This window comes from Lutra lutra, chromosome 14 (assembly GCF_902655055.1).
Source record: "Lutra lutra chromosome 14, mLutLut1.2, whole genome shotgun sequence".
Lineage (NCBI taxonomy): Eukaryota > Metazoa > Chordata > Mammalia > Carnivora > Mustelidae > Lutra > Lutra lutra.
The window spans coordinates 33,618,776-33,635,273 of record NC_062291.1 but is presented as its reverse complement, the minus strand read 5'-3'; the positions used below and the strand labels follow the sequence as shown (position 1 = coordinate 33,635,273).

Below are 16,498 nucleotides of genomic sequence, written 5' to 3'. Positions count from 1 at the left end.
GGAAGAAATCCTGAGAGGTCATAGGAGCCATCCCCCTGTGGCCAGGTAGGCAATGTTTAGACCCTCCTAGTCAGTTGGAAATATAGTCTTAGGAAAGCTCGACGAGAAAGGAAACCAGAAACACAGCTTCGATAGCCCTAACATACACAGCCCACTGTGATGAACTGTTTAAACAGCCCTCTGCTATTGAATGACGATAGCCCCCAGGAACAGACTCGTTGCTGAGTGCAGACTACGGAGCAGGCATGGGGCTACCCCTTGTTTGCTTCTCTACATACCATGTGCCCATTATTCAGAGGGTCGGAGAGGATATTCAGATAGGAGACTTACAGAGGTAACTTGCCCAGAGTCACACGGCCAGAACTCAACTCAGATCCTTCTGCAGTAAAAACCTGTCCTAACTGCTCTGATCTGGGGCCCTAACATCAGCTCGGGCCCTGACTTGCTGTGTTGCTTGGAATAGATTTTCTTCCCTCTTGGGGTCTCAATTTCCTTCTCTGTGAGATGAAGGGGCTCAAGGCAAGGACCTCCAAGGACCCTTGGGCCTGCAGATTCTCTGGTCTGGGATTTGAGAAGTGACTGCGCTCTGATTAGGTCTCCCTTGGTCTGGGGTAACCGGACTGATGCCAAGCATTCCCCCCATCACAGCAAGCCTAGAGCTTGCTCCTGCCTTCCAGATACAGAGGTGCAGCAGAGCCTTTGGGAAGGGAAAGCAGGTTGTCCTAATAGTCCTCAGGGGCAGCCCATGGAGAGGACAAGGGACTTCGGGGATGAGGAGTGAGAGCAGCAGGGTGGAGGAGAGTCTGGACACAGGAGGAGCTGAGCCCAGTGGCTCTCATTTGTCATTACCGGGCTTTGCATGTAGAAAGCTTTGTCCAGCCTGGCAGCTGTCCTCCCTGTCCCACCGTCTTGGGGCCACAGCCCTCCTCCTGCCACAGATCCCTCCATCCAGCCTACCTGAGACTCCGGGGTGGGGGACAGGGAATGGCAGGGGACACACCTGGCAGGGCGGGGACCTTGCCAGGTTCCCAGCTGTGACTCTGGGGGCCTGCAGCTCTCAGCAGCCACTCCTAGGGAAGTCCCCCCCGTTTCCCCACCTGCCGCCACACTGCTCCCCGTGATGCCCTGATGCCTCGCAGGAGAACTTCCTTGGGGAAATGTCCCGCAGCCAAGGGCACAGCACCAGGCCTGAGGGGGACAGAGCTTCAGGTGGGGGAGCCATCCGCAGGGAAGGGCCCCTCCTGTTCCGCTGCTTGCAGTCCTGCTCGCCAGCAAGATTAAGAGCAATTTAACTGTATTCACCATCTCAGCTGGAGCCCGGGGCCTCTTGACAGGTCCGGCCACCCAGGTTCTCGCCGCCCCGGCTCTGGTCTCTTCCCCGCCTGCCCAAAGCCATTTTCAGGGAAGACGGAAATTACTCCACAGGGACAGATGCATAGCAAAAAAGAGAGCAAGCAAGCATCTGTGTGTTCCTGGGCCCCTGCGTGTGCAAATGGAGAGCAGCTGGAGGGGTACCACGGCTGTGTGCGGGCGTGAGGCAGCGTGCAAGGGCACAGGTGCGTGCAGAGAGCGGGGACCAGTTTTGCACACTTCCTTGATCCCAGAAATCTGGTTTACTAAGAGCAGGACATGCGACCTTCCGGACAAACTACACTTAACCAGGGGAGAAGGAAAGAATGTGAATGGCCCCCACAGTGGCCTCCCTAGGAAAAGCATGCACTCCCTGGCTCCTGGGAACTCTCTACACCTTGCGCAAGCCTGGGGGAACCCCAACTTTCAGACCAGAGGACCCTTGGCCTAGTCCGTGGGTCTTGCCCCAGGATCTGGGTTCTCTGACTTGCAAGAGGAGCCCCCAGAGCCTCAGGCAGTCCCCACTGCAGTGACAGGGGGCTGGAGGGAGTTGCTGGGTGTCAGGCCAACGGGTCCCGGCAGGTCAAGAGGGAGTCTTATACCTTGTTTCACTCTTGGCCAGAGCTTTGTAAACAGAAATCGAAGGGACAAGAGGCCCGCTCTCGCCCTGCAGGAGAGGAGTGCAGGGCTGGGAACCTACTCGGAGTGTGGCCTGCCTGTCCCCCAGGCCCTAGCAAACAGCAGGGCACAGAGGCCAAGCAGCTGTGAGGATCTGGAAACTCAGAAACTCCTGGCCACGGGGCACTGGTCTGGTATCAGACAAACTGGGTTTGCATTCTTTCTCCCTACTACTTACTGGCTTGTAAGTCTCAATAGTGTTAGCCATAAAATGGGACAATTATTCCTCTCTCTCTCCTGGCTGACTAATCCTGGAATTCCCAGGACCCAGCACGGTGCTTGGTGCACATGAGAGGGCCCTCCTGTGTAAGCGTTACCACTTGGGAGCAGTGGCCAGGAGGCCCGGACCCTCTGGCGCCTACATGTAGGGTGGTGTCAGGACACCGTTGGGTCTGAAGTTCCAGAGAACAAGGGGACAACCCCACACCGTGGACGTCCTGCAGGGTTCCCAGTGCCGGCTCTGGATTGCAGTGGCTGGGTCACTGTGGCAATGACCTGAATTGTTCCCGGGCCTCAGTTTCCTCATCTGTAAAATGGGTAACTTCATATTACATATGAGATAGGGCTGCTGTGGGATTTAACCGAGAGGATCCATTTGAGTGCTTGGCACAGCACTGCTCCTATTCTTATGGTGACTCTCGCCAGCATCCCTGTTACGGAGGCTTGACCAGCTGGGAAGGATGCTGGTGTCGCATTGCTCTCTCCTAGGGGGGGAGGAAGCAGACTTCTGGGGCGGGGCTCACCGTGGCATTGACGGTGAGCTGGTAGGCCTGCGTGGTCTCGTAGTCCAGCTCCCGGACCACCGTGACGATGCCGCGGGCGCTGTCGATGGTGAAGAACGGGGAGGGGGGCTGGAAGGAGTAGAGGACGCTGCCTCCTGCCCCCAGGTCGGGGTCCGTGGCATTCACGATGAAGATGGGGGTCCCCACCGGCGTGTTCTGGGGGTGAAGCAAAGCAAACAAAAGGGTGAGTGGTGCCCGGAACAGCTGCCTTCGTTGCTGACTATTCCCCCAAAGCCCATTAACCACGTCCCTCCAGCCAACCAGACCCGCAGCTTTGTCATTTTTATTCTAAGAGGGTTCAGAGGAATTTAAAATGCAGTATCTATTTTTTTCCCCCCTTTTTGATGGCCTCCTGGCGGCTATAACAGCACAAGTTCTGAAGATGATCTGCTCATCCTGGCGTTCTGGATGAGGGCCTTTTGGTCCCCAAATCCCTGATTCTTGGCGGTGTCACTTCCTCTGTTGAATGCCCCTTGCTGCCCAAGCCTTAGGCCCAGGGCTGCTCTGGGGGGCACCTGGGAGTCTGTATGTCAGGGGGCTTCATGGGTGGGGAGCTGAGAAGTATGTGCCACAGGCAGAAGGTAGGGGGCCCTGAGGCTTTGCCGGGCCCCACAGAAGTTACTTGGATTGCCTGGGGTAGGGCATCCACATGCCATCTCTGGGCCACGGCAGCCTGCCACGAAAGGCCCACAAGACCCACTAGAAAGGTACCACCTCCTGGGAGCCTACCATGATTCCCTCTGTTACACACTGTCTATAGACTCCTGCCCTTTTCTGACTTGGGGGTCTCTGGTTAAATGTAACTTCCTCATGGAACCTTCCAGACCCCTAAGGCAGGTCAGCCCCTACCATCCCTCCGCCCCCAACAACCACTGTTTATACTAAGGTTCCCCACCGCCCCCAGGGGATTTTCATCATCCACTGTCTTCTGTAATGCCTTGGTCAGGGCCTGTCTTCCCTCACAGCACGTGTGCCCCACGGAAGCCACAGGGCTCCAGCTGCCTCGCCTGACACAGTGCCTGGCACACGGTAGGTGTTCGGCCCACATCCTTTCTGAAGACACAAACGAGTGGCTCTGAGAGCGCTCTGCACATGCTCGCTTCTAGCCCGACTGCCGGCTCTCATCACCGCGGCGTCCACCGCAGTAGCTGGCACGGCAGCCGTGCCTGCGGAATATTGGACGAGGGAATTTTATTCATCAGTTAGTGGACTCTGGGCACACCTGGAGATAGGCAATTGAACAAGGCTCTTTGCAGAGACAAAAGGGTACAATCCTTGCTCCCGTTGACTGTCCTTTGAAAAGGGAGCGATGGCTCAGAGAGGTTAAGTCACTTGCCCAAGTCACACAGCTAGGCAGTGATAGAAGAGGGCCTGGAACTCAGGGCCGGCTAATTCTAAGCCAGTGATCTATGCTTCTCTCAAATACCGACGGCAGTAATTTCCCTGCCTCTTCAACTGCCCCGGGGGTGGGACCTCCCAGCTAGGAGTGTGGGACTAGCCCGTCACCTTGCTGGTGGCACAGCCGATATTCCTGGCCTTGTGTTTATTCCCACTGGGATGAACTGGGTCCCTTCTGAGACCTGCAGGGCTCCTTTCAAGGACAACAGCCACACTGCTGCCTCTTCCCTGTGCTGCTGGCCAGGACTTGGGCCCTGCGTCATCAGTTTGAGTAGCTTCTGTCACTGGGGCATGCTGGTGGCCCTTCCCTGGGACCATCTGCTTGAGGCAAGGGTGTTCTTTATAAAACTCCCAGTTGGGCTGGAAAGGGCCTCAGGAGAACTAGGCTATGGATCTGCCACTGTTTCTGAGTGTGCTGACTCTCCCCCATCACTAGGCAAGTGCCAGGCTAAAGGGACAGGCTCCGAATCTGTCCTCCCACCAGCACAAAGGACAGGACGTAGACAGGGAGGCCTCTCCCCTCCACACCATCCATGACTCCCCAATGCTCCTTGCATAGAACACAGGCCCTCATGGTCTAGCCCTGTCTCTTCCTTCACACTGTATTTCCCGGCAGGCATCCCTTCTTGGCCTTTTGGCTAAGATCATGGGTAGCTTCTATTCGTATCAGTTTAATATTTTCTGGTAGGTAGAGCCAGTTGTACTTCTCAACCCCAGCAGGCTGCCTCATACCTCAGGGCTTCTGAACCTCCTTTTCCTTTGCTAGGCCTTCCCTCCTCAGCTCGGTGCCTTGGAAAACAGATGCTCTCCCTCCCTCCCTTCAGAAGAGAATCAAGTGTGCAAGGGGGCAAAGTGCCAGGATTTCAGGGATCGACTGACTCTATGGGAACCCTAGCCTTGCTGTGTGTCTTTGGGTTACTTATACTCTCTGATCCTTAATGCCCGCTCTGTCCACTGAAGTTAATAATATGCCATAGTCACGGTGAAGAGAACATGAGCTCCCGAGTACAAATTTCCCAGCATATAATAAGTGCTTAGAAATGGGCAGTCGGATGTTGTCATCTTGTGCCTTCCAGAGGACTGCTGACAAGAATGCCTTCGAGGGGAGGGCAGGCAGGTGTCAAGAAGCACTAGGAATATTAATGATGGTACTGTGCTGGGCATTCCCTGTTTGTACCCCCCCAAGATGCACTGAGTACCCTACTCTGTCTCCCCCTCCCCACCCCAGGGAGACCTCAGTGGACCACATCCAGCCCCAGGCTCCTTGCAGGCTGGCTGCTGCCCAGGGAACGTGCTGGTACAAACTCAGAGTTTGGGAAAGAGGCTGGAGGAGAGTTTGGGTATTACTTTTCTACTCCTTCTAGTTCCAAGCCAGCAGCCCCTCCTCCTTGACCGCAGCCTTCAGTGAGCTCCCTATGCCCCACTCTCCCCTCCCCTTCCCTCTTCAGCCCTAGGGGCTGCTTCTGATCCCAGGTGCCTCAAAGTCCCTTAGTGACCCCGGGCCCTGCCCGCCCCCTGTCACAGTCTTTTCACTGAAATGCCTTTGTTGGAACTGAGATGAACAGTTTCCTGGGGGATTTGATGGGTGCAGGCACTTTGCAGATACACACCCTTGGGCCACCAGGTGCACAGCCCCAAAGTCTAAGCTCCCCTGGTGCCGCACTCAGGGGACCCAGCCCCCAGCCCCGACGAGCTGCCATGATGGCACGGGTCTTGAGATCTCCACAAGTCTCTTGGCTAAACTATGGTTCTCCCACTTCCTCCCGCCCTCTCTAGATCCTATATGCGCATAATCCACGTGCACATGGGAGTCAGGCCCACATCCCGGAACAAAACATTCCAACGGGACCTGGGGTGTCTGCCATGAGAGGGAAGGACATGTCCCGATTTCATAGCAGCCAGCCCCTGGAGGGGGTTGGAGCTCGAAAGCATGTCAGAGCACACGCCACAAGCAGCCAGTGCCCAGAGGAGAGGGATGGCTCCCGTGAGAATGTCAGCTCACCGGCCCCCTGCCTCGGGGAGGAGGGGACATTTCACCCAAGCATACCTCATGGTCCGGGGCAAATGCTCTCTGGGCAACTGACCAGACGATTTAAAAGCAAGATTCGAGAAGACAGGGGAAAAGGGGGGAAAGAAGGAATGGTCCAGTGTCTGACCTTCTTAGATTATGTTTCATGCCCTGCAGTGAAAACCCATTTAATTTCTGCATAACTTAGAAAAGGTTTTAAACGGGCCTGGCAAAGAGCCATTCATATACTTAGAAGGGACAAGCCATTGGAGAGAAAAGAATGCTGACTTCCTGTATTTCAGGTTCTGGGTGCCTATCAGGGATATGCTCTATTAGGGATATGGGGGGGTGGCATTCATCAGCACCTACACTTGGGGCCTCTCCGAGCACCCAGCTGCTGCTTCATGCAAATGTGCAGATGTGCCCCTTTAAAGATCTACACCTTCCACACAAGCAGATTTCCCCCTGTGACCAGGTGTAGCTGGGCTTTGGAGTATACAGCAGGTAGTAAAACTTGGTGACTCCGAGCATGGCCTGAGTCACACTCCCTAAGTGTGACTATGAGACTTTCCACGTACTGGCTGGAGACCTCAAGCATATGCTGCTGAACTGATTCTTTTGGCCTCAGTTTCCCTGTGTGAAGGAAAATATAAAAATGGAACTGTTCACAGTACCTACCCCCAGGATTGTGAGAAAGAATTACACGAGACAAGGTGTGGAGGGGAAAAAAAAAAACCCTTCTCGCTGAGCCAGGCACAAGGCAATATTGAGCAATACTCAATAAATGGTCGTTGCAATTATTATTATGGTAATAAAATACCATCACAAGCAGCGTGAGATGAGCTCTGTTTAAAGCGGGGTTTTAAAAACAGCCAATCAATCTCTTTATCATGAACTTAGACAAATGGGCATTTTAAAATTCAGAAAGAGACCATCTCTGTTGATGAGTTCATGGCTGCTGCAGACGGGTTCCAGGTGGGAGAACTTCAGGAGGCCCTCCCCAGGGGAACTGGAGGGCCCCGGAGAGGAGGGCAGGGGTCTGAGGAAGGCGTGGGAGGGGCTCCTGAAGGCAGCTCCTGATCATAGAGTCCAGGCCTGACCCTGCACAACTCAGGGATGCGTTGAGTGAAGGAGCCTTGGGGATTATCCAGTCCTGTCTCCCCAAATTACTGATGGTACAAGTGAGGGGCTGCGTCTGGCTCTCGGTCTCTCAGGTGGTGAATGGCAGAGCCACGACGGCAAATATAGCGCTTTATTCATGCCACCCAGAGTTGCTAACCACTGCCTCCCTCCCCACACTTTCCCCAAGTAAAGATGCACTTTATAAACCCACAGTTCTGCTTAAGGGAACGGATCCAGGCAGCCAAGTTTGTACCAAGTGACTTCAGACCTAGGGCACATCTGATTGGTCCAGGGGTAACCACGTGACTCAAATAGGCCAATCAGATGCGGCCTGGCCGTTAAAACCATTTTATGCAGAACCTGAAAAAGAAGGTTCTTGCTATCTGGTTAGGGCTGGAGTGGGCACCGTGACAAGCCCAGCACCACACAGAAGCCAACATTTACAGGGCGGAGGAGGAGCCACGGGTGGGCCGAGAAAGCTCAGCTGCAGCGATGGTAATGGAGCCCCGTGAGGGAGGAAAGCAGAGACATGTGCCTCTCAGAGCCTCCCCTGCCCTGGTCTTCGCAGACCCTGCTTGGACTTAACTTCCTGTCCCTGGCTGTGGCGCAGGGACTGCATCTGGGCTGTCCTTCCTATGGCTACACCCTTTGGCTTACACTGTGCTCTATGGGTCTCCATTCCTTCCTCCCCCACGGTACCCCCAGAATGCATCCAGCCCCAGGCAAGGCCTCCTCATTCCTGCAGCTCTGCCCCAGGCTCAGCCTGACTTTTGCCTGCCGGGATTCTGTCCTTTTAATGCCCAGGCTGGGCCACAGAAAGCAAAGCTCCATACCACTGCTCCTAGGCTGCTGGGGGCAAGGAAGGTAATAAGGGGGAGAAGAATAAAACAGCCTAGATGAATGAATGCTGGCTCCCTCTCTTTTAAAAGTGTCCCCAGATACTCCTTTTAACATGCAAATCCAGTCAGGTCACTGCAGTGATCGCATTGAATGTGGGAGTGGCAGGGGAGGGTAGGAGACAGCTTGGTCACTGGCTTGACACCATCATCCAAGACAGGCCTGGAGGAGGGATACCCTACAAAGCCAGGCTCTGCCCACCTGGAGACAAGGAGACCAAGGGGAAGGGACCCCTCTGGTGTCTAGGCTTGGGGTTTGGGGTCTACAGATCCATTACCAGGGTGGGCCTGGGCTGCACAGGCAGGGCCAAAAGGCCCATTTCAGCTGAGGTGGGCTGCCTCATTCTAGGGCAACTTCTCCTCACAAATTGTTGGTGGAAACTGGTTCTGAGTCCAGCTTCTTGTTGAAAAGGAGCAGCTGGTCTCTGGAAGGAAAGGTTCCAGGCCTCTTGGCCGGCTTCTCTGCCCCAGTTCTGCTCCCAGCACCTCTTCCCCCATGGCCACTCCCTGCTTGCCCCATCCTGCCCCCACCCCCCCAGAGCTTCTGAGCCCTTACATGGGAAATCTCTCCAAATGTCCCGCCCAGGCCTCCTGGGAGGCAGGGAACAGTGTTTAGGGATCAACCCCTGCAAAACCCTGGCAGGCCAGGAGGATCCTCTCAGCAGGAGCCCCGCTCCAGGCAGGGAGCAGACAGGGCAGGCCCCTGACTCTTCCAGTTCCCATTTAAGCTCCACATCACTTCTGATGGACCTGCTGTAAATGGGCCACCCTGTGCAATTCAGAGACAAATAAATCTTTTTGCTACTCCTGGGGTGACAAGGGAATAGACTCTGGGAAAGTTCTGCTGTGCAAGGGATCTTGTTCGTTAATAATAATGATAAATAGCTCACTTCTCACATGCAGTGTGAGTTACATTACACTCCAAGCTTCTACAGAGGTGGCTCGGGGTGCTCACTGGAATGGCGGGGGGTACAGGCAGAAGGGAGGAAGAGGGCCGGGCAGGCAGAGAGGCGGAGAAGGAGGGTAAGGAAGGGGATGGGGGAGGGAGAAGAAGGTGACCAGGGACAAAGGAAGATAGGAGGGGATGGTGAAAGGGCAGAACTGGGGAGCAGAGGGCGATGGGGATAAGCTGGAGAGCATTCCCAGGAAGAGAGAGGGAAGGAAAGAGGGAGGAAGGAACTGGAAGGAAGAGGAAGCAGCACTGCAGAGGGAAAATTGTGAAGAAAGGAAAAGAAGTATAAAAGTTTGAAGTGCCTAGAGAAAGGAAGATAGGAGAGAGAGGAGAAGCACCCCATCCCCGCTCATCTTCGCGGCCTACGCTCGTCAATTCGATTTATTCTGTATCCTTGACCAAACCTCTGCAACAAGCCCTACCATTTCCACTGTAGGTGCCATCTCTAAAGGCGTTATTAATATTTATGGAATGCTTGCTGGATGCCGCCACAGTCTTTAATGTCTTATTATAAAGCCTGTTATAAAATGCATTAGTAATAAATTCCTGACAGATGGAGTTCTGACAAGGTGCAGGCATCTCGGTGGATCTGAGCTGGAAACAGACGCTCCTGGAACGAGCATGTGCTGCTCAGAGGCTGGGCTGCAGGGCGCCCCCTGACCCAGGTGGGGTGGGGGCAGGGGTCAACAAATCTTATCTCATCACCTCTTTTTTCCAGGACAGGTGAGGGGGGTTGGGGGGTGGAATGAAAGCTCAGAGAAATGAAGCAACCTGTCCCACGTCACACAGCTTGTAAGTAAGTGGCGGAATTAGGATTCAAGTTCGGATCACCTCTGTGTCCCCAGACCTCAGGGACCCCAGAGATGGGGGTGGACAGTGGGTCCAGGGCCCCTGCTCAGGCATGGCTAATTCATTCACTGTCCTCTGTGGAAGGGCAGGGGGTGACCTGGGAACCGAAGACCAAGGGCTCTAGGTGGTCTGTGTTAGAAAAGGGAGAGCTGGTGGGAAGATTTAGCTCCCCAAAAAGTTCAGAAGGAAGAGGGTATCTCCAAGTTTTCACACTTCCATTGGAAATCAGGATATGGGCTCCCACTGTGCCAAAAAGTCAAGTCAGATATAAAGGCCTTTCTGACAAGGGGGCTCCTGGGGCAGTGGGTGGGGCACCTATGTTTGTTTCCATCGAATGCCAAAGCAGGTACTGGTTCACTGGTGACCCGGAGGCAGGGGCCTATGGGGTCTCGGGGAGGGCATCATCCCAAATGTAAGGGTTTAGAGGTTTCGTGGCATTCCAACTTAAGGAGGAGGAGAAATGGGGTCTGTGGGAGACGTGGGCTATATTTATTTCTCCAAGAGGCGAGAAAGAGAGACTGGGCTCTAGCTGAGAGCAGGTCCAAAGAGAACAACAGTGCTCTGAGAGGAATCTGGAGAGGCAAGAGCCCGCCAGGCCTGATGGCTGTCTCAGGTGGCCCCATTCGGTCAGGGAGGGGCCCACCAGCTCATGCACACATGCATGCGTATAGCACACTCTCTAGCACCAGCCTCTGCAGAGGAGTCAGGAAGAGATCATTTCACAGCACCTCTTCTCTCCATCAGCGTCTGCTCTCTCTCAGATGATGTGCGTGAGAATCCAAAATGTGCTAGGTCTGCTCTGAGAGCCAGGCAGGCTGCCGGGTGGAGGCTCTGTAGGCAGAAGGAGCCTCAAAGGGCTGAGCTCTGAGTCCCACATACCCTGATAGGACTCGAGTACTTTCCCCAGCTATTCCACTCCTTGGAGCCAGCTCAGTGCTTACCCACCACTGAGTCCCTCCCTCCTTCTTGGCCTCCAGCTGTGTACTGCCCCTTTTGAATCCCAGGAAGACGCTCTTCAAAGTACTGACCTAAGGCCCCTCCTGACTTCCCCATGTCTGCAAAGGTCTTTGTCTACCAGAATAATCTTGGACTTGCCCCTCTCTCTTGCCCCCCATTCTTCATCAGAATGTCAATTCTTCCTTCCATATTCCCCAAATTCTCCCTTTTCTCTTTGTTATTTACCTTGGCCACCTCTGCGGTGACACCTATGTCACTTGCACATAGAAGGGATTCAATAAATGTTTTAACAGAATCGGGATTTCCCGTTCAATGTGGGAGATTGAACACATTCATTTATTTCTGTTTTTGTCCAAACCCCTCACCAAAATGACAATATGAAAATTAAAAATGCATAGATCCACAAGGACAAAAAGAACAGGAGAGGAGGCAACTGGAAACAAATGGAACTGAGATTGCCTTAGGAAAGAGGGGCAAACGAAAGCTCAGGCTGGGGACTCAGAACCCTGGAAAATCTCAGGAGCTGGAGATACCAGGTGAGGCCAAAACTGGGAAGACCATCTGCAAATCTTCAAAGAGTAGTCAGACTCCCAAGTGCCTTCCCAATTTGTGCAGAAGACAAGAGGTTTACTTTCTCGAGGGGCCACGTTAGTTGGGCTCTGGACTCAGGCTGGGAGCTGGATAAGGCACTGAAAACAGAGAGGTTAAATGAAAATCTGCATCTCTGCTTTATTCCCATCCCCGATCAGGCCTTTAGCCAGTCAGCCTCTTGGAGACTGACAGCAGGCAGGAGACAGGGAAACTGGCCCAAGAGAAAGACAAACACAAATGTTAACATGGTAGAGTTCTTGCAAAGTAACAGCTAGATCTTCACCTAATCACCCCATAGTGAAGTCCACTGGTCAGCAAGAGCGCTCGCTCCATCCTGCCCTGCCCTAACACACATAGTGGGCTTCTAGGCGGCTAAATGTCAACTCACTCTCAAATATAAACAGGCAAATAAGGGTCAGGAAACATTTGAGAAGAGCGTCTAATGTGAAAGACAGGGATGGGGGTGGGGTGGAGCAGTGGGAAGGAATAACAAAAATAAGTATCTTTGACATGCTTAGTGAGACAAGGCATAGCCTCTTTGAAATAAGAACATTCCAAGAGGAAGAGACAGTCAAAATAACAAACTTAATAGAAGAGTTGGAAGATAAAGAAATTTCTCTAAAAGTAAGGACAAAACTCAAAGAGATGGAGAAAGGGGGAGAAAAATAAGAAAATCAGAGAAGCAACACCCAACAGAGATCCAACACCCAACAAATAGGGGTTCCAGAGAGAGGAAACAGGGTAAGTGAAGGAGAGGGAATTATTTGAGAGGTGAGGTAAGAAAATCTCCCAGATCTGAAGGACATGTTTCTGGATGGAAAGAAGCCTCTGTGTGTTCAGAGGAAAGACCCACACCGAGTCATTAAACTATGCAGTTTCCAAACACTGAGTCTTCAAAAAAAAATATTAAGACACTTTCAGAGAGAAAACAAAAGACTACCCTCAAAGGGTCAGGGATCACAATGGCACAGAAGTTCTTAACAGTAACACTATAGGCAAAGGAGAAATGACTGCATTATGAGGGAAATGATTTCAATCCAGAATTCTATACCCAGCCAAACTATCAACAAATAGGCATCTAGAACAAATACATTTTTCAAACAGAGTAAAAAAAAAAAATGCCCATGAATCCCTTTTCAGGAAATTACTGAAAGGTGTTCTCCCACCAACATGAGGATGTGAACCAAGAGGAAAATATGGGAACCATGAAGAAAGAGACAAAGAAATTCACTGGGTGATTCCCCTATTCCACGCTCCATGCCCACTCCACACAGGCCTCTTCAGCCACTCAGCCTCCAGAAAAGCAAGCAAGCCAGAGCACAGCCAGTCTGGGTGGGAACAGGAGGATGGACTCTCCAAGGAGAATCTTGCCATGAGGAATACAAACTGATAAAAAAAATCAATATACTTTTAATAGATGAAGAGGAGGTACTTGATTATGTCTGAATATTTAGAAGAAGTGATAGCTTCACAGAACTCTAAGCAAACAAACAGAAAGGTGGTAATTATTAATTCTAGAAAAAACAAAAAAGGAATTATAATTAAAGTATGTGATGTGGCAGAGCTTGAATGATATTTACACAATCACAGTGCTGTGTACACCAAATACTGTGTGAGCTGTGCTTAAGTTGGGAGGATGGGTAGAGCACATGATGAGGGTGGGTGTGTGTGCATGTGCAGCAAAGGTGAGGTCAAGGGTAGGGTAGAAGTGCCATTCTCATCCTTTAGAGCTAGAAGTCAATGTCTAAAGCTACAATGCTTTAAAATGGAAAATGGATATGCATGCAATTTAGAAATGAGAAGGTAACTATCAGCAATTGGAAGAGGTTGTCTAGGGCTGGGGATCAGGAATGGGAAAGGGTGAGACAGGGCATTGCCGTTTTTTATCATAAGTGTAGCTTTGCTTTGACTTTTACACTCATGCAACTATGACTTTGATAAAAATCAATATAAATGTGGAAAAAAATGTATCTCCCTAGGGCTGGTCTACTGCAGCCCTTCCTCTCTTTTGGCCATGACCCTGTAGTTGATCCCAGAAAGTCACCTCCCTAAAGCACTGATCTCCCATCGTGTTCTCTTCCTCAAACACCACCATAGGCTCCTTTTACCTCCAAGGCAAGGTCTCTTGGACCTTGAACCTCAGCAGAGCCTGACCAAAGCTTTCCTCTCTACACTCCTCTTTCGTTTTCACCCCATTGAGACCTTCTGCTTTGGTCAGATTGTTCTACCTGGCAGCCCCCAGACTGTGGGCCCACTTCTAGCCTTTGCTCATGATGCTCTGTCTTTCCCACCCAAATTCCTCCTGATATTTTTCCCGGAAAGCAGACATCACCATCTGGCATAGAGAGATAATGAGTGGCAGCAGAGTTCCAAGAGAGTCCCCTCCCATGCCAAGTGCCACCTCCCATGAGCACCACATTCCAGGGCTGTCCATGTACCCGCCCTCCCCCAGACGCCACCCTCGACACCCTCTCACTCCCTGACCTGCTGGGGCTGAGGGAAGGAGCACGGTGCAGCACAGGGCTTGATGCCTCCTGGACAGTGCTCAGCTGGCCCACCAGCCCAGCAGCTGGCTAAAGGCCACGTGCAGAGAGAAGGGGACAGACACGCCACCATGGTGGGGTGGCCCCAGTCTGCACAGCATGCAACATTCAACACCAGGCTGCACCACTCCCTCCCTTAGGGAACCAGCTTCTACTTCTCTCTCTGTGGTGTGGGAGGACTGACAGCAGAGGCATCCTTCCCCACCCTGAGAGTTAGGCTGACTGGCTCCTGGGAGCCTCCCAGCAGGGACTTATAAACCAGCTTCTGGAGACCAAGAAGCATCCCTTAGGTGATGATTACTCCCCATGCATGTTGACCTGATGATTACTCCCCATGCATGTTGACCTGACTGGAAAAAAAAAAAAAAAAAACCAGAAACAACACTCCTTAAGTGCTGGGTCATATTCTGGCTTGATAATCACAATCCACAAAGCTTCCTTCTCTGTTGTCACAGAGCATTCATGCAAACATCGATACCTCAGTTTTCCCACCTGGGAAATGGGTATAGCAAGTCCTTCCACACGGAGCTGCAGGGGAGGTCAAATGAGCTAACAGTGGAGTAAGTACTTTGAAAACTCAAAGGTCAAAATAAAAATCATCACCTTCTGCAGAAGTAGACAACTGTAAGAAAGAAAGAAAACTAGGGAAAGGTGTGATGTGACCTACAGAAGAGTCCTCTCGAAGGAGCTAGTCTAGAGTCCAGAAGCGGGCCATCTGGGTGCCGGGACACTGTCCCTGAGCCCAGGACTACAGGGGGCTGAGTTCCAAACACAAATAGGGTTCAGCTGAGGCATGAGGTGGTCTTGAGACTTGGTAGATTCTGGAAAATGGCAATCAGTAGATGCGTGGAGTCTCCTGGGATTTTTTTTTTTTTTTTAAGATAAGAAAGAGACTTTTGTGGGTCTAAGGTCATAACTCACATCTATTGAAGACATCCTATATGTCAGACCCCGTTTTAAACACTTTCTATGCATCATATCATACAATCCTCATGGACACCTCGAAGCACACACTAATACCATGACTCTTCCAGATGTCCAAGGCCTAGAGGTAATAAGCAAGAATCTGGGGATTTGTGCCCAGAGCCCAAGCTCTTAACCACCACGCTATATTATTCTCAGTGACGAGGGAGCAGAGCATATCAGGTCTAGGAGACAGGGAGTTGGCCAAGATGACCTTGAGAAACTGGGATCCTGTCATTCTGGCTAAGTACTAGGGCCTCCTGATGACATTTAAGGAGTCTGCCACAGAATGACTTAGGTCATCCAGAGATTCCAGATTCAGAGGTGACAGATATCAGAAGTCACCAGGAAGGTGCTGGAAGTGGAAGAGTGAGATATCAGGAGCTGTCAGGTTCGTTCATCCGTTGATCCCAAACACATGTATCGAATAACACAGCACACGCTCACGGTCTTCATCTCTCTGACCGAAATATGGTCATGAGCAATTACATGTGGTCAGTTACGGCGAGGAGGACAAACATAATAAAGGGAGGCTCTGAAGGAGCAAAACCCTCAGGGAAGCTGCGGTTTGAGTCCCAGCTCCAGCCCTTATTAAAATTGCTGTGTGACTTCAGGGAAGTTAGGCAACGTCTCTGAACCTCAGTTTCCTTGCAATGAGATTATTGTGAGGCTTATGGGAGATAATGCATGAGGCATTCTTAGTGCAAAACAGGTGCTCAATGAGCCTTAGGCTCTGTTATAAAGTTTTACCTCTTGGGGTGGGTGTAAGAGTCTACGAACTAAAGTGCTTTGCAAACGTTACTTCTGGTGGAGCAGTCTGGAAGGGAACAGGATGCTTCTGAAGGCTAAGGTCCTTGCTCTGCTCTCTGCGGAGACAAAAGGCCTGTATAACAGGCCCGGAAACCTTCCTTGTGGCATGCACCCCATCTGTGTCCCAGTGGAGCCCACTGGCTCTGTCATGCCGCCAACGGTGCCCTAAGCTCTCTGTGCACAGCTCCATGGCTCACAAATGGGGCTCCATCTCCCAGCCCCCAAATTCATTTCCCTGCATGATGATGAATCATGTTAAACAAAATGAATATGCAAATCTCCTTAGGGCAGGCCTTACATCTATGGGAAGCTGAAGCTAATAAATGGATTCTGAATAAGGAGACGGCTCAAGCAATACAACTTTGGTTCATCTCTCCTCTCCCCTCCACCCTTCAGGCTCCACCCACCAGTGTGCCCCTTTGTCCTGAGCTGGGGCGTGCATTCTGAAGGGGCGGATGAAGGAGGCAGCCGAGGCCTGGGCAGGCATGAGGAGTAGGTTAGGCCTGGTGCAGGTTTTCTGTCTTAAATCCCTGACCTGGGTCCCGGAGGCTACTGCTGCTGGACAGTATGATGTGGTAGGCAGAACCTGCCCCTTGGAG

General features: G+C 52.0%; 1 protein-coding gene and 1 pseudogene across 7 annotated transcripts in view; one reads left to right on the top strand and one right to left on the bottom strand.

The window, feature by feature from the left end:
• The window catches only part of CDH23 (cadherin related 23), a 400,055-nt gene that overhangs the window by 229,239 nt on the left and 154,318 nt on the right, over positions 1-16,498 (bottom strand). For all 7 annotated transcript variants that reach the window (XM_047702753.1, XM_047702755.1, XM_047702760.1 and 4 more), the window contains exon 7: positions 2,772-2,966. In XM_047702753.1, the coding sequence (XP_047558709.1) occupies positions 2,772-2,966 (195 nt within the window). The remainder of the gene's footprint in view (positions 1-2,771; positions 2,967-16,498) is intronic.
• Positions 4,827-4,924, top strand: LOC125085399 (uncharacterized; annotated as a pseudogene).